Here is a 26,111-nt window from a genome sequence, read left to right on the forward strand (position 1 = left end):
ATAACTCTTCCTTTCCAAATATTTCTATAGATCTTAGAATATGATCATAATGTATCCTAAATCTCAGTAGAAAGGTTTGTAAATGATTCAGCCAAATCTGTAGAAGTCATTATAACCTGTCTCTGATGGTGTATAATCTTCTCACAATACCATCTGGATATAGGGGAATCTAGGTCAGTGTGATAATGCCATCTATTAAAAAGAATATTTAGAATATCATTCTAAATATTTCACTCATTTTAATATTATTTTCTGGAAAATTTTAGAGGATTTATATTTACCACCATTATCATCAATAATAATTCCTTATATCCTAGACAGCATTATAATTTTCAAACATTTATACATTCTTCAATTTATTATTTAAATTCCTATTCATGGTACAAATATAATCAATAGTATTCCTTTGCCAATAAAGATCCATACAGTCAAAGCTACAGTTTTTTCAGTAGTCATGTATGGATGTGAGAGTTGGGCCATAAAGAAGGCTGAGTGCCAAAGAATTGATGCTTTTGAGCTGTGATGTTGGAGAACACTCTCAAGAGTCCCTTGGACTGCAAGGGGATCAAACCAGTCAGTCCTAAAGGAAATCAACACTGAATATTCATTGGAAGAACTGATGCTGAAGCTGAAGCTCCAATACTTTGGCCATCTAATGCAAAGAGCTGACTCATTAGAAAAGACCCTGATGCTTGGAAAGAGTGGAGGCAGGAGAAGGCGGGGACGACAGAGGATGAGATGGTTGGATGGCATTACTGGCTCAATGGACATGAGTTTGACAGGCCCTCGGAGATGGTGAAGGACAGGGAAGCCTGGCATACTGCAGTCCATGGGGTCGCAAAGAGTCGGACATGACCGAGCGACTGAACAACAACTTTGTATGGTGACAGATGATAATTAGACTTAAAATGGTGATCATTTTGTAATGTATAAAAGTATCAAATCACTATGTTGTACTCCTGAAATAATATAATATTGTTAGTCAATTATCCTTAAATTTCTGAAAACTGTGGGGGAAAAAGACCAAAAAGCCTATGGATGTGAGGGAAAATTTTTTTTAAAAAGGATGAAAAAAAAATCATGAGTAAGGAAGTGGAAAAGTATTAGATGTAGGCAGGAGAACATATGAACAAAGAAATGGTATACTAGCCTTAAATAATATTTACCTGAATTAATTTTGCTGAGTTTAGAGAAACAACACTCTTCTGTTTATAACTTCTTGTGTATGCTTTGTTATCTAGAATTAGACTTTTATTCTTGTGTCTAAGCCTGCATGAAATTGATTAAAAGGTGTATTAGCTTTCTATTACCGCTGCTGCTGCTGCTAAGTCACTTCAGTTATGTCCGACTCTGTGCGATCCCATAGACGGCAGCCCACCAGGCTCCCCCGTCCCTGGGACCCTCCAGGCAAGAACACTGGAGTGGGTTGCCATTGCCTTCTCCTTTCTATCACTGCTCCCCTCAAATTATAGCATACCCAGTGGCTTCAAACAATATGAATGTATTATTTATAGTTCATAGTTCAGAAATCCAGTGGGGACTCATTGGGCTAAATCTGAGTCAGCAGAGATGCATTCTGTCCAGAAGCTCTAGGGGAGAATTTCTTTCTTTGCCTTTTCCAGCTTCCAAAAGTTGCCCACATTCCTTGGCTCGTGGCCCCTTTCCTCCATCTTCAAGGCCATCAATGTTGCATCTTTCTGGCCTTGCTTCTCTTGTCACGTATTTTCTCTGACTCTCTTTTCTTAAGCTTCTTTCATCTACTTTTAAGGACAGTTGTGATCACATTGGGCCCGCTTGGACAATCCAGGATAATATCCCATTTTAAGATCCTTGACTTAATCACTTGTGCAAAGTCCCTTTTGCCAAGTAAGGGAACATATTCATAGGTTTGGGGGATTAAGTTGCAGACATCTTAGGGGGAGCGCTGCTCTGCCTATCATAAATTTAATGTCTCATTCTCAGATCACAACCTACTATCTCTCCAGTGTGTCCTCTCTCATACTGATTCGACAGCCCTTTAAGCTCCCTTGAGACCTTTACTTCCGTCTACTGCTTTTCTACTATTCCTTATTTCCTGTCTTCTCTTCACTCTTTATGAATCTAAATTTCCCAAGTTATCATTGCAACACCTCCTGACCTACATCCTCTATTCCCTTACCCCTGTCTTATCACACTCGGCAAAAGCTCAACTCTGGTGATTCCTACTCTCTCACTAATCTGTCCTTGTCTTTATATAGCTGAACATGGTCAGAGGAAAATAGCCTTGCTGACCCATCTCCAATTAAGGTCCATACTGCAGGGAATTCCCTGGCGGTCAGTGGTTAAGACTTCCACTGCAGGGGGCACAGATTCTATTGCTGGTCTGGGAACTAAAAAATCTTATGCCATGTGGGGTGGCCAAAAATTTGAAAACAATTTTTTTAGTTAAAAAAAGAAAGGTCAATATCACAAAGTTCATATGTGCCCTTCAGTTCAGTTCAGTTCAGTCACTCAGTCGTGTCCAACTCTTTGTGACCCCATGGAATTGTAGCATGCCAGGCTTCCCTGTCCATCACCAACTCCTGGAGTTTGCTCAAACCTGTGTCCAGTGAGTTGGTGATACCATCCAACCATCTCATCCTCTGTTGTCCCCTTCTCCTCCCGCCTTCAGTCTTTTCCACCATTAGGGTCTTTTCAAATGAGTCAGTTCTTCATGTCAGGTAACCAAAGTATTGGAGCTTCAGCTTCAGCATCAGTCCTTCCAATTAATATTCAGGACTGATTTCCTTTAGGATGGACTGGTTGGATCTCTTTGCAGTCCAAGGGACTCTTAAGAGTCTTCTCCAACACCACAGTTCAAAAGCATCAATTCTTCAGCACTCAGCTCTATTGTCCAACTCTCACATCCAAACAGGACTACTGGAAAAGCCATAGCTTTGACTAGACAGACCTTTGTTTGCAAAGTAATGTGCTATCTGGGTTGGTCATAGCTTTTCTTCCAAGGAACAAGCATCTTTTAATTTCATGGCTGCAGTCACCATCTGCAGTGATTTTGGAGTCCCTCAAAATAAAGTCTGTTGCTGTTTCCATTATTTCCCCATCTATTTGCCAGGAAGTAATGGGACCGGATGCCATGATCTTAGTTTTCTGAATATTGAGTTTTAAGTTAACTTTTTCACTTTCATCAAGAGGCTCTTTATTTCTTCTTGAATTTCTGCCATAAGGGTGGTGTCATCTGCATATCTGAGATTATTAATATTTCTCCCGGCAATATTGATTCCAGCTTGTGCTTCCTCCAGCCCAGCGTTTCTCATGATGTACTCTGCATATACGTTAAATAAGCAGCGTGACGATATATAGCCTTGATGTACTCCTTTTCCTATTTGGAATCAGTCTGTTGTTCCATGTCCAGCTCTAACTGTTGCTTCCTGACCTTTATATAGGTTTCTCAAGAGGCAGGTCAGGTGGTCTGGTATTCCCATCTCTTTCAGAATTTTCCAGTTTATTGTGATCCACACAGTCAAAGGCTTTGGCATAGTCAATAAAGCAGAAGTGTATGTTTTTCTGAAATTCTCATGCTTTTTTGATGATCCAGTAGATGTTGGCAATTTGATCTCTGGTTCCTTTGCCTTTTCTAAATCCAGCTTGAACATCTGGAAGTTCACGGTTCACGTACTATTGAAGCTTGGCTTGGAGGAGTTTGAGCATTACTTTGCTAGCATGTGAGATGAAATGTGCCCTTAGTGTGCCCTTAAAACCTACTATTTTCCTAGTCCATCCATTTCCTAGCTTCCCTAGAAGATACCTTCGTCTGCTGAGTGAGTATGGCCCACCTGCCATCCAGCCTACCACCCATCCCATTCAGTGTCATAAAGTCCAGCTGATCTACCTCAAAATTTTTTTATTTTAATTAATCTCTGACTCAGTAATTCCACCTCTAGGACCCTATCTTGAATAATTAGAGGGATGTCCAAATACATATATGTTCAAGGATGTTTATTGAAACAATATTTATAAAAACAACCAATAATTCCCACAATAGAGACAGGTTTACAGAAAGTATAGGACAATCATACCATGGACATTTTACAGTTATTCAAAATCATGTTTTTGCAGAATACTCAGTGATAGGGGAAAATGTGCATACCATAAAGTTCAAGGTTAAAAAAATTCAAGATGTCAACCCGTATATAGAGTAGGATTCAATAATTTGAAGTATGAATACATATAGATGCATATATACATATACCACAAATTGAAAAATGACTAAAAAAGTATGTATAAATTTAATGCTTGCTATTTTTATGCAAGGAGATTATGGGAGATTTTATTTTCTCATTCAGAGTTTTCTGTATTTTCCAGTTTTCCTCAAATTATCAGGTATTGCTTTCACATTTAGAAAAATAATAAATAAATGTTAATAATAATAATATAAAAGTGAGATCAAAAGTGTTCCAAAAGATAGAAACATAAATACTGAATGTCTCTTTTTTTTTTTTTTTTTGCTTTTATAGATGGCTAAATCTTCCAGCTAAAAAGTTTTTATTTCCAGCAGAAGTAGTACTTGTAGTACTTGCATTCTTTCCTTGAGTGGATTTGGATAGAGGATCCACTGCGACGTATTTGATTTGGAAACCTCCTGCAGTCACTGAAGCATCACTTAGGAACTTCAACGTCATGACATTTCCTGGGGAGGAGGAAGATGCAGAAGAACCAAGATGTTACTCTCCTTCAAGTTGGCTGACACTTCAGTGACTCATCATTCTCATATAGAGAACATAAAAATTCTTGAATAAGACTCCTAGAATTCAGAACTATATTTTCAAGTTGTTGAGTCTGTAGTATCATTGCCAGGTGAAGCAAGGACTTCCAGATTTTTCCTGTGGCTCTCTAATCTGTCCTACAGGAAATTTTGTCTATTCTGTTTTAAAAGGTTTTCTTTGTAGAAGGAATATCCATAGAATTACAGGATAATAGCAGGCAGTTCAAACCAGTGAGATACAGATGGGTTATTTACTAAATGATGGCAACAAACCTTACATTTGTTAAGAAAACGAAAAAAAGGAAAAAAGCCACAAAGCTAGATCTCTCTTTTAAACAAAGCACTTAACTACATGTTACCTGCATTAAAGACCAACATGTACCAAAAATAAAAAAGAAAAACTTCATTATATGAAATAGGTAGGGATATTTTTCTTTTTCATGTGGGAAAAGCCTTCTTAATCCAAATCATAAATCCAGATTTCTTTGCAAAATCCCCATACACACTGAATGCTGATGTTTGCTTTTGTCAAGCACAGCTTTAAGTATCTTTCATCTTATCTTCCACAGTAACATGATGAAGTGCATACTATTAAAATAGTCATTTTATAAATGAAACTGAGGCACAGAGAGCCTGGGTAGCTTGCCCAAGGCCACAGGGTTTTAAATGGCAGAACCAGATTTGAACCTAGAGTTCATGCTCTGATCTACTGCACTCTTCTCAAACTTGGGAGAGCTGCTTAAATGAAAAAAGAAAAATTTCTTGTAGACTACTCAATGGTTAAAATAAAAATTGGCACAGTAGGGCCTAGTGCCGATTTGCTGGCATCTATCCACATCTATGGCTTCCACGTGGCACAGTAGTAAAGAACCCGCCTACCAATGCAGGAGACACAAGAGCTGTGGGTTTGATCCCTGGGTCAGGAAGATTCCCTGAAGAAGGAAATGGCAACCCACTCCAGGATTCTTGCCTGGAAGAGTCCATGAACAGAGCAGCCTGGAGGGCTACAGTCTAGGGGGTTGCTAAGAGTCAGACTCAACTGAACAGACACACACACACACACCCCTAAGGGTACATTACTTGTGACCCCAACATTTCACTTTTAGGAATTAACTCTGAAAAAAAAAATAGCACTAACAAGTAGAAGTAGAAAATATCTAGGGGACTTCGCTGGTGATTCAGTGCCTAAGACTCTGCACTCCCAATGCAGGGAGCCAGGGTTCAATCCCTTGTCAGGGAACTAGATCCTACATGCCGCAACTAAGACCCAGCACAGACAAATAAATTAATATATATTTTAAAATGTCTAGTGAAATGTTGAATAGCAAAAGACAAAAAAATCAGCAACAACTGCCTTCAGGATGTTAAATATTGGTGTATGACAAATTATGGCACCTATTAAGAGTCATTAAAAAGAATTAGAGTGATCTAAATACACAGGGCTTCCCAATTATACTGTGACTTTGAAGTAGCTCCATGGTCTCCATGTATGTAATGTTTGTTTGTTACAGGGAAGACATCTGGAAAGGTGGACACCACATAGTTGTCCAATGCCTTTCTTGGGTAGGGAGAGGTGAGAAGAGTGGGCACTTTCTTTCCCTATATACCTTTTATTAAAGTGGTATAGCTATGGGTAGTTTTTAGTTTATTTTTTGTTTTTGTTTTTTAATATAAATATGCTGGGGTGAGTAAGCATATATTTAAGAAGAAAACTAGATCAAAATGTTAACAGCAGTATCTTGACTGAGAAGTTAGTACCTTAAACTTATTTTATATATTCTTTTTCTATTACTCTGTATCAGTGTGCATTCTTCTTGCTGTTTTGCTAAATCTTTGCCATTTTATTTAACTATGTTCTTTCTGTTGATTCGTTTCTTTTTGAATAATAAATTGTGTGGGTTTTTCTTTTTTTAGTTTCTTGCAGTTGTGCCAGAAAAACACTGATTTGGTATTACATTTGGAGTCTGCTTTAGACAAAATAAGAAAAATGTCAAGTTTCAGGCTTCCTTTGGATTCTCCCTCTGTTTCACTTTTTTTAAAATAGAATTCTCACCCCCCTCCTAACTACCCTCCTACATCTCATAAAGTGTCTTCTTTCAGTTTTCTGTTAACATGAAATATGTTCTCAAGTAAAGAATAAGAGATAAATAAAAAGTTTAAAAGATTACTCTTCCTAAGGAGATTGTGACATAGTAATGAATTAATAAACTTTAAGCTTTAATCATTCCAATACTGAACAAGAATTTCCATCTCTTGTAATGATTCATCAATGAAAATTGCATGCACTGCAAAGCTAGGGTGTGGGACTAATTCAGTTTGTAGTATCTCAGTTTAAGGACTGTTTGGAAATTGCAATTCAATGTAGCTTTGGTGTTTTTAGTTGCAGAAGTATTGTGATAATTTTTTTTTAATGTTGCAGAAGAAAACGAGCCAGAATGCGAATTACTGGTGCAAGTTATGAAAATAAAGAGAAAAATGAAGACATCAAAGAAAGTAAAAGTTCTTAGCCAGAAAGTATCAGTTTGAGGCAATAGCAGTGGTATTGCTCATTGTGATAAATGTATGCTGCTCCTGGAACATTTCTTGGTGCACATTTCAAGGAACAGTCTCATAAAATAATTAGCAAGAGGAAAAAGATCTGGAAAACATTGCTCACTATAGTTAGTCTTTTAAGATTAACTATGGCAAAAAGTGAAGAGGAACTAAAAAGTCTCTTGATGAAAGTGAAAGTGCAGAGTGAAAAAGTTGACTTAAAGCTCAACATTCAGAAAACGAAGATCATGGCATCTGGTCCCATCACTTCATGGGAAATAGATGGGGAAACAGTGGAAATAGTGTCAGACTTTATTTTTTTGGGCTCCAAAATCACTGCAGATGGTGATTGCAGCCATGAAATTAAAAGACACTTACTCCTTGGAAGGAAAGTTATGACCAACCTAGATAGTATATTGAAAAGCAGAGATGTTACTTTGCCAACAAAGGTCCATCTAGTCAAGGCTATGGTTTTTCCAGTGGTCATGTATGGTTGTGAGAGTTGGACTGTGAAGAAAGCTGAGTGCTGAAGAATTTATGCTTTTGAATTATGGTGTTGGAGAAGAATCTTGAGAGTCCCTTGGACTGCAAGAAAATCCTACCAGTCCATTCTGAAGGAGATCAGCTCTGGGATTTGGAAGAAATGATGCTAAAGCTGAAACTCCAGTACTTTGGCCACCTCATGCGAAGAGTTGACTCATTGGAAAAGACTCTGACGCTGGGAGGGATTGGGGGCAGGAGGAGAAGGGGACGACAGAGGATGAGATGGCTAGAAGGCATCACTGAATCGATGGATGTGAGTCTGAGTGAACTCCGGGAGTTGGTGATGGACAGGGAGGCCTGGCGTGCTGCAATTCATGGGGTCGCAGAGTCGGACACAACTGAGCGACTGAACTGAATTGAACTGATGTGTACTTAGCATAGTAAAAGTTCTCTAATGTCTTCTAACAAAGAAACCTGTTTAACCCAATGTTTCCCCAATTTACCTGACCTTAGAGCCCTTTTATCATGTAATATCTATTAAAAACACCTAACAGATCTGTGATTTTCATAAGACTTCCTTGGGATTACTGTACTATTGTGAAAATGCAATAAATACAACTTAAAATTTTTTTCAGTGATGAAAGATATTTTTAACAACTTAACAAATTACTTCAATCCTTTATCGATGAAACATTTGCGCCTTTTGTTACCACATTTTATGGGAATTAGAAGATACAGCAGTATTTATGGATTTGCAGACTATTCAGATTGCATTTCCTGCAAGTAACCAGAGACTACACACTTTTTAAGTATAAATAGTTCTTTGCCTTTTACAAGCTAGCAAGCCATGTCTGTCTTCAGTTGTCAACTTGAAAAAGTTATATAGTAATAACTGTTGGATCCTTCACTTTCAGTGACACTGAGAAAGCAAATCATAGTTTTGTTCCTCAATTTAGAGCCATTACCTGTACTAATGATGTCTTCTGGAAGGTCATCTCCGCAGTATCTGAAAGAGAATTTTTAAAAAGGAGAGGCCGCATGAATGATTATAATATAGCTCTTGCAAGTGACTAGCTGATAATTGATGTACTTTACATTTCCCCTAAGAGGTGCATGTGTGCTCAGTCCTGCCTCTCTGCAACCCCATGGACTATAACCCACCAGGCTCCTCTGTCCATGGAAATTTTCCAGGCAAGAGTACTGGAGTGGGATGCCGTTGCCTACTCCAGTTCCTCTAAGCAATGGCTCACTTTTCTATTATTTACAACATTGGCACCCCACTCCAGTACTCTTGCCTGGAAAATCCCATGGACGGAGGATCCTGGTGGGCTGCCGTCCATGGGGTCGCTAAGAGTCAGACAGGACTGAGCGACTTCGCTTTCCCTTTTCACTTTCCTGCACTGGAGAAGGAAATGGCAACCCACTCCAGTGTTCTTGCCTGGAGAATCCCAGGGGCGGGGGAGTCTGGTGGGCTGCCGTCTATGGGGTCAACAGAGTCGGACACGACTGAGGTGACTTAGCAGCAGCAGCAGCATTGTTTATTTATTTTTACTAGGATTTATAAGAGAGCCTGCGTGAGTGCTAAGTTGCTTCAGTATGTCTGACTCTGTGTGACCCTATGGACCGTAGCCCACCAGGCTCCTCTGTCCCTGGGATTCTCCAGGCAAGAATACTGAAGTGGGTTGCCACGCATTCCTCCAAAGAATTTTTCCCGACCCGGGGATTGAACCCGAGTCTATTACATCTCCTGCACTGGCAGGTGGGTTCTTTACCACTAGAGCCACCTGGAAAGCCCTTGTAAGAGAGAAGAGAGGCTAAAATATTGTTTGAAATAGACTTCTTGCAGTATTGAGACTCTTAGGAAAGAATTTGTGGCATTTCTACTCTGTGTGTCTACAAAGCTTTATGTGTGGTAGACAATTTGAATCTATTTGGGAAATTTAAAAAATCTGTTTCTGATTAATCTCATGAAGTTTTCTTCACAGTTAAAGAATGGGGAGTATGACTGATTTAAAAAGGAAAAAATTACTTTGGACCTTATAAGATGATGTGATTTTTATCTGAATCATGGCTTGAAAGGAATTCCCTTGCACACAATTATATAAAAAGTAAGGGTTTTTGTTAGTTTCTAAAGAAAAAGTAGTTTATTCCAGAGAAGGAGAAAGTCTATCATAAAGGTAAATCACACAGTATAATCCAATAAATAACAAATTAGCCTGTAAATTAAAAAGTCATTTTATCTAGAACTGTAATTGATTTCTGAAACTAGATTTAGAATAAAAATGTTATCTTAAGTCCCAAGGTAGGAGATCCATTCTTTCAAAACAGACTTTGTTCTTAATTCCTCAGATCCTACTTCTAGTCTTCTTCAAACTATTTTTTAAAACTATTTGTATTTCTTTCCATAGTAGTAGTCTCAGCTAAAGAACAAAACAACAACAGCAAAAAAACTCCATCCAAAAACTGCTATTTACTTATACAAGAAATACCTTTGTCTATTTAAGTTACAGATTTCAAAGTCAAGAAAGATATATTGTCCATTATTTTAAATTATCCCCACTACTATTTTCTTTCATTAAATTACTATCATGGATAATAGAATTGATAACCAATAGTCCATTGATGAGAGATATTTTAAAATACACATTAAGTGGGGACCTGAATATATAGAACACCTAACTGTGCTCTCTTTAATTTATAATGTTTCATACAATGTTGCAAAATTTGTATTGTAAAATGTAAACTATATTAAAGATACTGGGTGAGAACACGCACCAAAAATATTGTATCCCAGCATGTTGAAAAACCAGGAGAGAAATACTGAGGGAAGGAACATTTGTTTTTTCATGGCAAAGAAAGCTATTTTTAAGAAGATATCCATTGTATAATTAGCTGAACTGTATGAGAGAAGGGGCTCTAGTGTACTTGTTTACTTTATATCCATAATGCTTAGTACAATGCTTTGTACACAGAAGAAAGACAACAATTACTGAATTTAGGCTGACAGAAATCAGAACACTTAAAAACCCCAACAAATTTCCCATCCTACATATCTTCTTCCTCCTGTTAGTCAAATCTTGAGGTCTGCATAAATAGAATATTTAACTGTTACAATTTAACAAATCAAAAAGTAGCTATCACTATATTTATCATAAGTAGAGGTAGCAGCTAACTATGGCTTGTTAGGACTAACAGCGGAAAGAAAAATCTTGGTTAGGAAAGGAAAGGATGTTGCGGGGGAATAGATAAACTGGAAAATCAATATTGTAGGGACAGTTGGGGAGAAATTAAAGAAGCATCATGCAAAATATCAGATGTTCATTAGCTTCCTGTATGGAGAAGCAACACATACCTTCCCACAAAGCCATGGACATCATCGTAACTGTCGTATACTTCAACATAGTCAGCCAAGCAAGCTGGGTCATCTTCAAGGTCAAAGTCCAAAAAACTCAGGTGAATGCGCTGACCATACTTGAGTCTAATGTGCCAGTAGCAGATTTGGTTATCATCATACTCATCTGGGAAGCCTGGAGATTTAAAAATTCTCTTTGGATCTGTAAACACACCACCACACTCCTTTGCTGAAATGAGAAAAGAAAAAATAAGCATTTAAAAAGATGATTCCTACTTTAAAAAGATATTCATTTCTTAGTGTCCATCTATTTAGTACTTTTTATGAAATAAAAATAAAGACATGAATAAATGTATAGCCTCCATAGTATATTGTGTGTAATTTAGCTGAAGAATAACTGTATTTTTTTGTTAATAGTTGCTAAATTCTCGAAAATAAACGTAGACCACTTGTGATTTTTTTTTAAGTAAAGTAGCAAAAAGAAATAATTGTGCTCCTGTTTACATTTCTTGCTCTGTTCACATTTTAAGCATAGAGCACACATCTTTAGTGCACACTTAAATGTGTTTTGACGAATCTTGATACATATACCTACCTGTATTACCAACATATACCTACTTCACCAACATCATCTACATCACCAGCCATGACAGGGATTTTGTCCTGTGGTGTCACCACTGTGTCTTCAGGGACTTGAACACTTAGAACAATGCATCCAATAAATTCTGTTTGGAAAATCCTTATAAAGACCACTAGGGAACTTGCAGGTCATTCTAATCCAGTTAAAAGGAAGAATTTATAATCATTCTATACTCCTTTTACTGGTTTAAATTAGCAACTTAATTCTATTTGATGGAGATATCTATGTTGCTTTTTTCAAGTCATTTACCATTTCACAGATTTCTGTCATGTCCCATAACCTCTTATAAAAGCGAACAATCTCTACCAGAACAGTAACTTTGCAGTATGACCTAGAAGGAAAGCTATAGCAGGGTCCCAGTTCATTTTAATTCCATATCAACTAAATGTCTAGCATCTTAAAAAAAAAGATAGAAACTGAAAATTCAAATATAATCTGACTGGTGGTGTGGAGGTGGTGACTTTGGTAGTATTCAAAGATATTTTTATTGTATCAATTAGAGGCTTTTTACAAGAATATTCTTCTTTAAAATAACTATGATAAAAAATTGTGCTAGAATCCTTAACACCATAGAGGTTAAGGAGCTTGTGTCTCCAGGGCAGAATAGGCTCTTAGAAAGGCTAGGGAGTGACAGGGAAGGTCAGCAACCTAGTCTGAGCTCGGTGACCAGTCTGTACCTCAGTGTCTTCATTGATGAAATAAATGTAGTCATCCTCCTCTGTTACCTCCCTCACAGCACTACTCTGAGGATAAATATAGAGGATAGCTTAATGGTGTTATGCAAAGGGTAAGCTGTTCATATTGTGTTATTAAATATTATAAAATATAGAGTGTTTATGGGCACATAAGGGGCTTCCCTGGGGGCTCAGATGGTAAAGAATCTGCCTGTAATGCAGGACACCTGGGTTGGATCCCCGGGTTGGTAAGATTCCCCTGGAGAAGGGAATGGCTACCCACTCCAGTATTCTTGCCTGGAGAATTCCACGGACAGAGGAGCCTGGTGGCTACACAGTCCATGAGGTCTCAAAGAGTCAGACATGACTGAGCGACTAACAAGTGCCTACTTTGGGAGTGATTTTCCCTGTCCCACAGCATCCTACATTTACATATATACAATATCTATATATAAATTTTATATATATATATATATAGCCCCATGTCTTGTGGTTTGCACTGTCTTACTTCCCCATCCAGGGATTGAAACCACACCCTTGGCAGTGAAAGTACGAAGTCCTAACCACTGGGTCACGAGGAAATTCCCAGCCTCCTATATCTTTGATGTATATATCACTAGATTAGGGAAAAATCCAAATATTGAACTACTTTGGTTGTATATTTAGCTATATCTACCAGCTCTATATTTCATGTTATATATAGCTGTTGCCTCATCTCTGGCTTATTTAGAAAATGACAGATTTATGAAGCAGACTTCTTAAATCTGACTTTATAAATTTGAGCACTGACTGCTAATTGGTTAAGAAGTGTTTATGCAGGAGGGAGTCAGCATCATGCCACATGGTCAGAACTTGAATGAGCAAGGTTACTTCTGAACACTTCTAAATGATCCTGTTCTTCCTTGCTTCAAGCAGCTGTAACTTGGTGATACTGATTAATTTATAATCATTAATTTATTTTCCTGATACTGTTATGATTTTTTTCATCCTAATCATTTTTCAGTGAACTGCGCTTCTCCCATTGCTAGTTCAGGCGGCCCCCAGTCCCCTTCAGGTTAACCACATCCTAAATAATCAGCGTGTCACTGAATCTAAAAGTAAGCTGAGAATTGAGTAAGATTCCTTCATACACATTTTCCCAGAGTGAAACGTATTCAGCCTCTATGAGAAATAAATACAACTTACAAAAATTTGTAAGTTAATTTGGCATTCTTATAAAAGAGCAATGAAATGTACAGGATCCTAGGAGACTTGTTCTTACTCAATTCTCAGCTTACTTTTAGATTCAGTGACACGCTGCTTATTTAGGATGTGGTTAACCTGAAGGGGACTGGGGGCCGCCTGAATTAGCAATGGGAGAAGCATAGTTCACTGAAAAATGATTGGAATGAAAAAAAAAATCATAACAATATCAGGAAAATGATGATTACTAATTAATCAGTATCTCCAAGATAGAGTAAAAAGAGAAGTGCCTGTATAATATATTTAAGGAAAAGGGGGAGTTCCCTGGTGGCCTAGTGGTTTGGATTCTGGGCTTTCACTGCCTTGGCCTGGGTTCAATCCCTGGTTGGGGAACTGAGATCCTGCAAGCAGTGCAGCACAACCAAAAAAAAAAAAAAAAAAAAGGAAGAGAGGAGGGGAGAGAGAGGAAAAGGAGGAATACAAATTATTAACAACGACTAAATATGGGACTAAATGTTGTACGCGTGCTTGCGCGCTCAGTTGTATCTGACTCTTTGCGACCCCATGGACTGTAGCAAGCCAGAGCCCTCTGTCCGTGGAATTTCCCAGGCAAGAATACTGGAGTGGGTTGCCATTTCCTTCTCCATAAACATAGTGTAGTATAGGCTTAACGTAATGTCAAAGTGGGTTGCAAGAGTCTATATGAATGCGCTGTAAATATTTATTTATATTTTGTCTCAAGCAGGAGTAGGTGATAGCTCTAGACAAAATTCTTTTCTACCAGAGTATATTATTTTGAAATACAGGTTAGCTACAAACATGAGAAACTGTTCTCCAATGACTAATATTATTAAACGGTAACATATTCTATAATACTATGCTAGAACTTCACTGTAACTCTCCTACTGTGTTACAGACTTTCTCATAAAGTAGATCCAAATGGGACGCCACCTGAGGATATTTATGATCATAAATGTAGGAAATAGTTTGTGACATGTTGTAACAGTTTGTAATATTATCCTGGGGGAAATAAATCCCCAGTCTGTTTTTGTCTAAGAACATGGAGCAAGAATTACTCTTCATAGTAATTATGATGAGTTAATTTTCTCTTTAAATTTTTCCTGACTACAATCAACCATGGAAAAAGAATATGAATAAAACATATACTATATAACAATAACTAGAATATCCAGTATATATTCATTAAAAAAAACAGAGTGGGAGTTGCTTAGTTTGGAAGTTTAAGAATTTGTACACAAAAAGAAATTAGGAAAAACAATTTGTTTATTCTGTCTCCTTTTTCTCAATCTATTAAAAGGATAACTTTGAACAGTTAACATTTTGTAGTATTATACTACTTCATAGTTTTAGCTAATTCACTGTGATAAGTTTATAATCTGCTTTTTTTTTTTTTTCTTTTGTGCTCAGGAAGTTCCCTGGCACAGAAAACTAAATTTGAGATCTCACTTGCCTGCTAATTATCAGCTGTCTGATCTGGGGAAAGTACTTAAGTTCTTGAACTTTCAGTTTCCTGAAGTCTAAAATGAGTATAACAATAACTCCTTGCAGAGTTGTGAACATTAAGTGACAGTGTGGCTGAAGGTATGTAAGTCAGCATTTGGCACAACATAATCATTCTATGAATGGTAGTTGTTATTAATAATTATTACAGGGGACTTCCCTGGTGATCCAGTACTTAAGAATCTGGCTTGCAGTGCAGGGCCCGCAGGTTTGATCCCTGGCTGGTGAACCAAGATCCCACATGCCATGGGGCAGCTGAGCCCACACGCTGCAACTAAGACTTGATGCAGCCAAATGTATATTTAAAATTTTTAAAAAATTGTCATTATTAAATTGATTTGTCTCTGGAAAAAGAAGACATTTCTTTTTCATAACATGTAACTGTTTTTGTATAGTATAAAATTACTGTTTTCCACAAACCATGTGGGTTGTAGCAATATGCATCCCATCTTTCACTCCTATTGAGACGGATTCCATAATCGATAATACCAGTTTTTCCAAATCCACAGTTGGGCCCTGGCTTCACAATAGGGTATCCAACTCTGCCCTTGGCCATCCACCCAGCAGCACAGACATGAAATCCTGCAAGAGAATGGAAGGATAATGGCTTAACTTGTATGTTCCCTCAGCTAAGCAAAGGTCATCTCAATCAAGATGGCCCCTCCCAACAGGGACAGGGTCTTAACTGCAGAAATCCAGTTCATATATAAGGGGGAAAACGGTTTTCTTAAAAAATAAAGTTTGAACACATATAAAAGTTCTTATAACATCTCACTTTTACTAGAAAATGACATCTTGGCAAAAAAAAAAAAAAAGATGGACTAAGAAACAATAATACCATGGATATGAAAAGAATCCAATTTCAGAGCTGGCTTCTTTTCACAAATGACCCTACTAGTGCCATGAGATAACTAAAATTATCACCAATACTGAAAAAAATCTATTCAAATGATAGTGTCTCTTTCAGGATCAATTAAGATATTGCTAATATTTTTAAAAATTTGAATAAAGATAAAAGTACTCAACATTTCAAACAAAGCCTTAGCCCTGTTTTCCTTGCTCAGCTTTGGCGGCTCTTTTAACATTTGCCAATGCCATCCAAGAACGATCTGACTGCGAGTCCCTGGTGGCTGGGAATGGCTCTGCTTTAGCCTGCATCGTTCCAGTTGCTGTGTCACACACAGCCCTGTGGGTATAGACTGAGCAGTCATCTGGGGAAGACTCTGGGCCATTTGTAAAAACACCTTCATTTTTGTCTTGGGTAATATAAAATATTTGCATGAGCTTTGCCAGGTATGTTCCTATAAGCAAAGAGATTTCTTTAATGGAGAAGATAATTCTGAATGGAGGTGGCCTTTTGGATTCTCCTGAAAGTCCAGGAGAGACAGTAGCAGCCCCCTCGCTCTCTCCCAACCCCCAGCTTTTATCATAAAGAAGCAAACAGTATTTGTTAATCACTGGGTTTTCACCAGGTGTCCTGACATCATCTTCCCAATATCTTTCATCTGGTGCTTTACAACTCTTTTCCTCATGGCTTTCAATCCTAAAGTACAAAACATTCTCCCACTTAATGTTAAAAACGAAAAGGAAAAACTTGAAAAAAAAATCACTAAATTCACTATTTCTTCTACCAAGTGAATTTCTTTGTAAGATTTAACATAGTAATATCATTTAACAGCTGAGGAAACCCACAGAGATCAAGAAAAGATAAAATGGTATAATATTAAAAATGAATAGCAATGGCTTAGAATTAATGAGTAAATTAAATGATATCAAGATGATATCTTCATTTTTTTTTGACTTTAATTTATTTGCTCGGAATGGGAAGTGACCCCAACTCAGTTGCTTATTTTAGAAAGTGTCCACCATCGAGCTCTAGGCAGAGAAAATGGGAGAAGCAGAGGTGGAGAAATAAGTCTTAATAAGAGGTTGCAGGAAAGGTGGAAAAATTTTTTTTCCAAAGGTGAAAAAGAAGAAATATTATATTCAAAGCAGTTACCAATTTTTCTGGCTGCCTCTAACTGCTTGTAGGTGGCAAGACTGCCACCTTCATATTCACACACCGCCTTCGCTTCTGCATAGGTGAGCTTGTATTTGCCGGACCGCGCTTCTCTGTGGTACACGCCTGCTGCTTGTTCTGTGAATTCACAAAATGTCATAAATGCACTGTTATCCATTCTTGTCGAACAAGGGAAATTTTGTGGCCTCATCTGGAAGATTACATCAGCTATTGTTCCTGCCAAAGGGTTCCCTGGGTCGGCTGCCTTGAGTGGCTGAGTTTTCATTGTTAGAAAGCTTTGGGAAACATTTTGAATGAGGGGAATTTTGGGGGGACACAGAGAGAAACTTAAGACTAAGTTATGTTTTTGAACTGAGAGCCTGAAATAAAGTTTTAATACAGCATTGTATTTCTGCCCTATCCAAAGGTGATAAAGTTTTAACTTGTTTTTTTGGCTTGGTTTTAAAAACTTGGGAAGGTAAACACTAGGAAAAGAAAAGGAATGAAAATTGAAAAGAAAAGCCAATGAAAATTGGCTCATAATGAAGGAGAAAAATAAGCCAAAATATCCATTTGAGGGAAATGAGTAATGCAATGTAGTTGAGAATTTAGTAAACAAATTGAAAACTGAGGAACAGTTGGAAAGAATCCAAAGGCACCAAATAGTGCATTAAAGAAAAGAAAAATAGATATAACTACAGCTGAGAAAAAGTGGGACACACCCAACTACCAGTTCCTAGGTTCTTTACCTGGTTTGTCTTTTTTTAGTTCACATTTGTTCCAGCATAGTTTAGATGGTATTAAGTCATATGTGAGCTGTGTCCTAGTAGATCACTGTTTAAATGGATTGTTTTGAGTTTGGAGTGCATTTTGCCATAGAAACAATGTGAAAAGATTCCCAGGACAATAATCATAACATAGCTCTAATAGTTCTGTGTAGACTATCAAGATTTTTGTTAAGTCTTTGTACCCTGACCTGTGTAATCAGCCACCATTAAGACCATTTCCAACAAGAATTTATATTTCCAGCCTTGCAGCAAGATATGAATCCAGCAGTATTAGAAATACTGTTCTTTACTCTCCACCCAAAGCTGAAGTTGACAATGTCAATTCAATAGGAGATGCTGCTTGGCATTTTCCCTGCTTTTCTAGACTCAAGAGATCCTGCTCTTATACCTTATACGGTAAAAGCCTATCATGCATACACAGTGGGTTAGTCAGTCTGATACTTAGAGGTCAGAAAACACAAGGAACATCAAAGTCATTCGCTCTTTTGAGTTACCTACTTTCCAAGTATCCTTCATCAGTAAAGCTTCATTAACTCAGCTTTTACCAGTTTCCAATGTAGCTGTTTTGAGAGTTTACCATGAGGTACTTCGCTAGGTTCTGGGGAATCAAGCCCTGTTCTTAAGCAACTTGGGCACTAATGGGCAAGGCAAGTACATCTATTTTGAAGTACAGGGATACTGAGGCTTTTAGTAGAGAAGAGGGACACATAGTACTTAATGATATATGTGATGGAGATGATTGTTACTTTTAAAAAGTGTTAGAATTGTATTTGTTTTCCAAAAGGTGTTTATTTGAAAAAAATTTGATTATTTTGTCTGCCCAGATTTCTCAAACTAAAATTTCCTTTATATTTTACTCCCCAAATAAAAATCTGATGTATTAGAAACAAGACAGCAAGCTAAGTCCCACATCACCAAATGAAGACTGAAGTATAGTTTCAGCTTACCCAGAAATGGAATCTTAAACCAGTCAGTCAGAAGACTCCTGATCATCACTAGTTAGATCATCTGTCTGATAGACCACTACTATCTCCTAAAGGAATGTAACTTAGCCATCAAAACCCTACTATTTTGCTAGTAAAACTTCCTTATACCTGCACCTTTCTGCCTATGAGAGTTTTGCATTTTGTACCACTCCTTGGAGCTCCTTCTGTTAAATTGGATGCTGCCGAATTCAAATGGATTGTTGCTCAGATAAACTCAAAATTTTAAGTATGTCTCAGTTTTTCTTTTAACAGAGGTTTGGAGGGGGAAAAAAGAAACAGAAAGATTAAAAAATAATTTTTAGTTTTATTCCCAGTAGTTTTTCTTAAAACTTTGGTACCTCTTGAAACTTGTCTAGTAATAAGATAGTAACTTAAATAGCAGCAATGTCTATACTATAATTTTTAATTGATTAAATGATATTAATATACCACATTGCTCCTGAAAGAGATCTAAACTTCCCATTATCTTGCCTTATGAACAAGTTGAGAACTCTTGGCATATGTACTTGAATATTTTAAGCACAGATTTATTTTAAAGTATTTCTTAATTCAGAATTTATAGTACTAAAATGGTCCTTTGATTAATGAGTCTTAATCTAAAGAGTTTCACTTTTCAGAAGAAGTAATAATTTATTAATTTTTCTAGCTGTCATTCATTAAAATTGAAAATCTGCTTAACCAATAATTTCCTTTTCCTTTTATTAATAGTAAGTGGTAACAGTAGCAGGTTGGCTCTGATTTCTGCTTCTGGTTCTGTGATAGACCAGTTGTGTGACCTTGTATAAATTACTGCCCAAATCTCAGTTTCTTCATCTATCAAATGGGAATAATGACAGTTATTTTTTGGAATATACAAACTATGAAACCTATAAGCATTGCTTCTGGATTCTAATAGGAGCTCATGATAATGTTACTTTTCCCTTCTCCTTTTTCAGATTCGTTATTTTTTGGAATATACAAACTATGAAACCTATAAGCATTGCTTCTGGATTCTAATAGGAGCTCATGATAATGTTACTTTTCCCTTCTCCTTTTTCAGATTCGAAACAATCGTTAAAAGGAATTGCTTATTTGTACATTTTTTGATTTTCCATTTAAACTAGTTGAAGTCACTTGTCCTTATGTGTCTTAAAACTTACTATCTAAGAAATTAAGAGTATACAAGAGTTAAAAATAAACCTTAGGGTCCCTTACTTCAGACTTCTCATTTTACCAGCATGGAACTGAGACCAAGAATTTTAAGTGCCTTGTTCTTGATAGTTGCTAGCAGATTCCTGCCTTATAATTCAACTCTCTTCTCCCTCTAAACAGTTTTCTAATACTACATTGATCTAACCAACTATAAACAGTTTATGCCAGGCTGACTGGTCAATAATTTGTCCCACTTTGAAGCAATATGCAATCACTCCAGGCCCCAGATGTGCAGCATACTATTAACAAATATTTGGGTTTGCGTCCCTCTACCTCCGGGACAGCACTTCTATTGTCCAGGTTTCTATTTTGGTGATATACAACATCACTTTAAAAAAAAAACCCCAAACTACGTTTTGCTTCATCATTAGAGAATTTGACAGAATTTCAGTTGATCCATTTGGGTTCAACTCTTACTAGCTTTATGATCCTCTTTTTCATTTCTGACAAATAGGTGTATGTTTCCCAAGTTCAATGGTGTGCAATGAAAATAAACAGAAAGACTTGCTCATTCCTCTAGTAAATTCCAGACCCCATCTTGGCCAAACGGATTGCACTGTTCAGCGTGAAAGTAGTTCACTGGCTCAAGCTGAAAAAAGAGGCGGTAAGGCTGTGCATTGCAAATCGAGCTTTTTAATGAAATCCGCATGGCTGTAGTTATACCAGAAAGAAATAAGCTGAAAGGGAAGATATACTACAACTCTGTGCCGCTTAGCAAGCCTAAAATCAAGACCTAGGTTAATTTTACTTTCTCTTTATTTCTTTGTTTTATATAAGGATCTGTCAATTTTCTTCTTGAGCAATTCAAAAAATTTTCACCATCAGATACAACAGTGAACATAAAGCAATAATAATCTGTATCATGAGAATGAAAACATTATTTAGAGAACTCTATGGAGCATTTGGGGTTTTCACTATTTAGTTTTTTTTTAGTCTATTGTTTATATTCTCAGTTAGGCCTGTGTCATTTCCTTACATTTAACAAAACAAAACAACAAAAGAAACTTTCCCTGTCTAACAGAAGAGGTAGTAAAGTATTTAAATGGCAAGCTCAAACAAAAGAAATCAAGTGATAGGAACACATTCAGAAATACAAGCTTTCTTCATTTTTTCTATATTACAAGATGGCTTTGTAAAACTATTTGAAAGAAAAACGTGAGTTATACTACAGGTCAGAGTACACAGAGCAGTGATTGTAAAATTATTTTATATTCTAATTTACCTGTTATAATTCTCTTATGGTTACCTGTTATGAAATCTGACTGCAAATGCATTGAAATAAGAACAAAATAATGTATTAGTAACTTTATTTTGTTAAAGACACTTTTCCCATTATACTACCACACCTGCTTTGAAAATTTTAAAGGACATATTCATATGGACTATAAATATTAACTTCTATTTTCTACTCAACAGTTCACTTTATAAAAAGCTATTCTAAAATTTTAGAAGGCAGGAACACTTAAAAAAAATGATATATACACTCCATCAACTGTTTTTCCCAAATAATTTTCTTAGAAAACATCAGCCTTAAACAGAAGAGAAAAATTTACAGCTTTGATTCACTTCTGTATGAATTCAAAGAAGTGACTTCCCCAGCAAGAAGCTCATGAGAGAAGTTTCTTACCAAGCCATATGGAGTTATGAAAAATTCCATTCTTGAATCCCCATCCGTGAGCCTCTTCCCATAGCAAGACAAATAAGTAAATTAAGATGATCATATCTCAGTCGTAGAGAAAGAATGTCCTGTCAGAGGCTGCTCGGGATAAATTCTCAGAGCAGAGGCTGAAATGTGTCTGAAACATCTGGTTTCCACATCTTTTAAATGTTTTTTTTTTTTTTTTTCAGCTGTGAGGTCAGCACGCGCCCTCCAATGGCATTTTCTGCTGTAGAGTTACACAATTAACTCACTGTCTGAGGCAAATCCTCTGACTCATTTGCATTGGCAACTCAAACTAAGGATATGGAACCATCATCTACATTTTAAAATTCGCTTACTTGGAAAGGGGATAATTTATTCTGTCTGTCACGGACACTCCTCTGTTAGGAAGTTCTTTATAACTTGGTGCAGATCAGCAGTGGTTTCAAAAAACAAAAGAAAGACACTTCAGTAAGAATTTTAAGAGAAACCCATTTGCAATAATGAGTATCTCATTTGCAATAAGTCAAATGTGGTATGGGGTTTGGGGTTAAACATTAATCTTGAACTTGACCCTGGTAGTATTATTAACACCTCAGTTTCCCCTAAACATTGTCAAGCTTGAATAGAAGGTTTGAAACCAAAAGTGTGCATAGCTGGCCAATTCTGAACTGTCTCCAGTGTTGTAGGATTTTTTTACTTTATTTTCTGTCTGCTTCTGTCTTAGGGTGGGGTTTGTTGCAGTCCTTAGATTACTGTGGTCCAAGGTAGGTAAATACATCATTTTTCAGAAAAGTAGTTCAGTTTCAGATGCTTAGGACATTCCAGCAGTTTGGGGCTTTCTTATTAGAACACAACATTTTCCAGGTCACAAATCCTTGTTATTTTGGGAGGAAGGAGGGTTGGTAGGTTGTCATAAAGTTAATTAAAACACGGTGCTAGCTTCCCTACTCTAACTTTGAAGATTATCAGAATAATAGGTACAGTTATCATAGTGAAGTCACCATGCCTTAATATACCCAAACTTTCCTCTCCTGTTGTGCAAGGTCTTTGGGTAACCTGTTCAGCAATACTCCAATGCTCTGATGCTCCCTAGCTTTTCCTGTTGATTGACAGCCATTCGGGGAGGGGCAGCTTTGACATCTCTTTCTCATTGGTCATTCTTTGCTACTTATCCTCTCTACTCCTGCTACGAAACTGCTTCCTTTTGTTCCTATTATATTCATTTCTCTCATGCTTTCTTAGTTCCTCCTTTGATATTTAATCTTTAAGATGGTCAGCTTTCTGGACTTGCTCTGATCTAAAGTTAACTTGAATCTCTTAGGCATCTTTGCATTGTACATCAAAGGCTTGCCCTGATCTCATCTGCCCTGGAAAGAGCAGTTGTAGGAGGTAGGCTGAGGTTACAGAATTTACTAGACACTCACGGAGGTTGGATAAAGCTGTCAGGATTCAAAAATCTCTATTTTGGACCCAGAGCAAATGAGAGATGAGATGATTATACACCAGCTCATCCCACAGCATTTCGAGGGTTTCAGTTTGGTGCCAAGAAGAATCTAGTCTAGACCAGGTGGGTGTGGCTATGAAGACAGGTATGGTCAGCGCGAATAGGATGAAGAGGTAGTTGGGAGGAACAGACCATGATATTTCTCTGGAAAATGGAATTATATGACTATTTTAAGCCATAGTTTAGGAAGTAAATATAACTTTACTTGGGCAAGGCAACAGCTGAACCGTCACAGCTTCTCCCATTCTTTGCCTGGTCACATTCTCTGCCCATGTGTTTTCTGCATCTCTCAAAGGTACTCAGTCCCTTCTTGTCCTTATTTATAAAAAATTATTACCAGGAAAGGGTTGAAATTAACCTTTAACTAGGCCAAATAATGAACAAGAGATACCCTTCTTTATTCATCTTATTTATCTATTCATTTTAACAAATCTCCAAGTATGACAAGGTGTACATGTTCACCTTATTTTAGCATAAACATTTAATGATTACTTTAATGGATTAACCCAATCAAGGGGGGAGGGTTTCTTTCTCCTCCTCCCATTTCCTACGGGCACTTCCCCCCATCTCTGCACAGTGTTGGGAAATCCTACATTAAGCAAAGAGGAAACACTGCCTAATCTTGTGAGTTCTGGTTTTGAGGGGGTGTTCAGTTCTATTGCGGAAGGAAAAAGGAGAATGAGGGTTTTGTGTGGAAAAGATGCTATGGGTGTGGGTGGGAATTCAGGGAGGAACCAGAGGGAGAAAGATAGAGGAGAGAAGGAGTTTTGTTTGTGAACTTAGCTTGAAAGTTGCCCAAGAAAACAAACCTTCCCTGCCCACCCCCCTCCCTCCCAGTACACACTGCTGCTGCTAAGTCGCGTCAGTCGTGTCCGACCCTGTGCCCACCAGGCTCCCTGGTCCCTGGGATTCTCCAGGCAAAAACACTGGAGTTGGTTGCCATTTCCTACCCATGATGTATTTGAGGAGTTGAGAGAAGATACATTGATGAAAGTTCCTTTCAAAGGCTAGAAGACTTTGCTAGTCCAGTGTTCAGCCTTTAGAGATAAATGTCACCTTACTTCCCTACACCTTCCATCTCTTGATTGCACTTGCCAGTCACTGACTAAAAGCCAGGCAGGACCTTTTTTTTTCTGGCAGAGGCAGGTCCCCTTTCAACCACTTTCCCAGTGTTTCAGTGCTCATGAGCCCAATCCCTTCTAGACACCTAAAGACAAGGTGGGGAGATTGTCATACTTGATTTGGGCTAAGAGTGCATTGAGCAAGCTTTAAGATTGCCTGAAGTGGCACAGTGGTATGGTGATGTCATTATTCCACAAACTTTAAAAAGAGAGACTCTAAAGAGAGACAGAATGTCAAATGTCAGAGGAAGAGAGGAGACATTTAAAACCTTTTCGATATGTTCAACCTCAGCTAACAGGGAAAAGCTATGGAGAAGTGTCAGGTGGATGCGGATCAAGCAGTAGAGAGAAGAAGAGAGGAAAAAGAAACACGTTCTAAGAAATCACGTGAATAATTATAATAATCTAAACAGAATACAAAATAGCTAGACATTGTGGGGAAACAATTGTTTGGCATATAGTATTAAAACTAAAGCATAAATTATATAATTTGTTGTTTATATCATGTATTTTGTAATCTTGGGAAGTGAAGGAAAGAGCAAGAGAAGAGAAGAAAGAGGTGGAGCTCAGTGAATTACAAAATATGTCAGTAGAGGACAAAATTAAGAACATTGGCAGTAAGGCCATGAAATTACAGTACAGGAGTTCTCCACCCATCCCAAGAGCTTCATACAGACCATGGTGTGAATAAGGGCAATAAAAGAAATAAAACTCACTTCCCTAGTGCACAATTTAAAACAATTGGAGAGAAATTCTAATGCATGGCATAGAGCAAGGTTTAAGAAACATGTGGCTTCTTAAACTCATTTATTCAATAAATAAATATTGAATAAATTTAAATTTCCACTCATTTATTCAATAAATACTTAATCTTCAAGTGGAGATACTCAGTCTTCAAGAGCTGCAAACTTTTAAAGCACCATTGAACTGAATGGAGTCTATGTAGAACGATGGGAAATATATGGAAAAGTGAAACATTTAATTATTTTATATCAAAAAGCTTTTTAGAAACGGAATATGACATTGAACAGAACAATGTGCTTTCAAGTTTATGGGAAAACAGATGTCAGAAAGAGATCTGAAACTGACATTGGACTTCCCGTAGGCATATAGTGTGACAGTAATTAGTAAAACCTGCCAAGTATTTCTTGTTCTTCACCTTCCAGCAGCACTTTGGTAGCATTGTACCCTATGGTTTGGTGAGATCATGTGACTATTTCTGGCTGGTGAGATATGAGCAGAGATTTGATGTGTTATCTCAGAGATGAGCATTTGATTGCTGATTCTCTAGAGCTCTCTTTCCCTCCGGCATGGAGGGAAATGTTTAAGATAGTGGCTGGTCTATCACTTGGATCCCTGACTGAATCTGATGTTGTGTGTGTGTGTGTTTTTAATTGCTAAGTCACATGTTGTGTCCAACTCTTTGTGACCTCATGGACTGTAGCCCGTCAGGCTCCTCTGTCCATGGGATTTCCTGGATGAGAATACTGGAGTGGGTTGTCTCTTTCTTCTCCAGGGGAATCTTCCCGACTCAGGATTGAACCCACGTCTCCTGCATTGGCAGGCGAGTTCTTTACCGCTGACCCACCAGGGAAGTTCCTGATGTTAAGTAGCGTGAATGAAATATAGACCTTTATTGTTTTATGTCATTGAGATTTGGGGGTTGTTCATTACTGTTAGCATAACTTAATCTGTCCTAGTTTATAGGAAGCATGAGTATATGTGTTGTGCTGTGCTGTGCTAAGTAACTTCAGT

The 26,111-nt window shown here is 37.4% G+C and overlaps 1 protein-coding gene across 1 annotated transcript; it reads right to left on the bottom strand.

Annotated features, from left to right (window-relative positions):
• Positions 1–3,962: 3,962 nt before the first annotated feature.
• On the bottom strand, positions 3,963–21,919 carry TNFAIP6 (TNF alpha induced protein 6). Its single transcript, XM_069577593.1, has 6 exons — positions 21,717–21,919; positions 17,125–17,262; positions 15,546–15,707; positions 11,109–11,337; positions 8,722–8,762; positions 3,963–4,666 (listed from the first exon to the last, which is right to left on the bottom strand). Exons 1-6 carry the CDS (start codon positions 21,808–21,810, stop codon positions 4,488–4,490), a joined length of 843 nt encoding a protein of 280 aa, XP_069433694.1. The 5' UTR covers positions 21,811–21,919; the 3' UTR covers positions 3,963–4,487.
• Positions 21,920–26,111: the final 4,192 nt, after the last annotated feature.

This window comes from Ovis canadensis, chromosome 2 (assembly GCF_042477335.2).
Source record: "Ovis canadensis isolate MfBH-ARS-UI-01 breed Bighorn chromosome 2, ARS-UI_OviCan_v2, whole genome shotgun sequence".
NCBI classification, from domain to species: domain Eukaryota; kingdom Metazoa; phylum Chordata; class Mammalia; order Artiodactyla; family Bovidae; genus Ovis; species Ovis canadensis.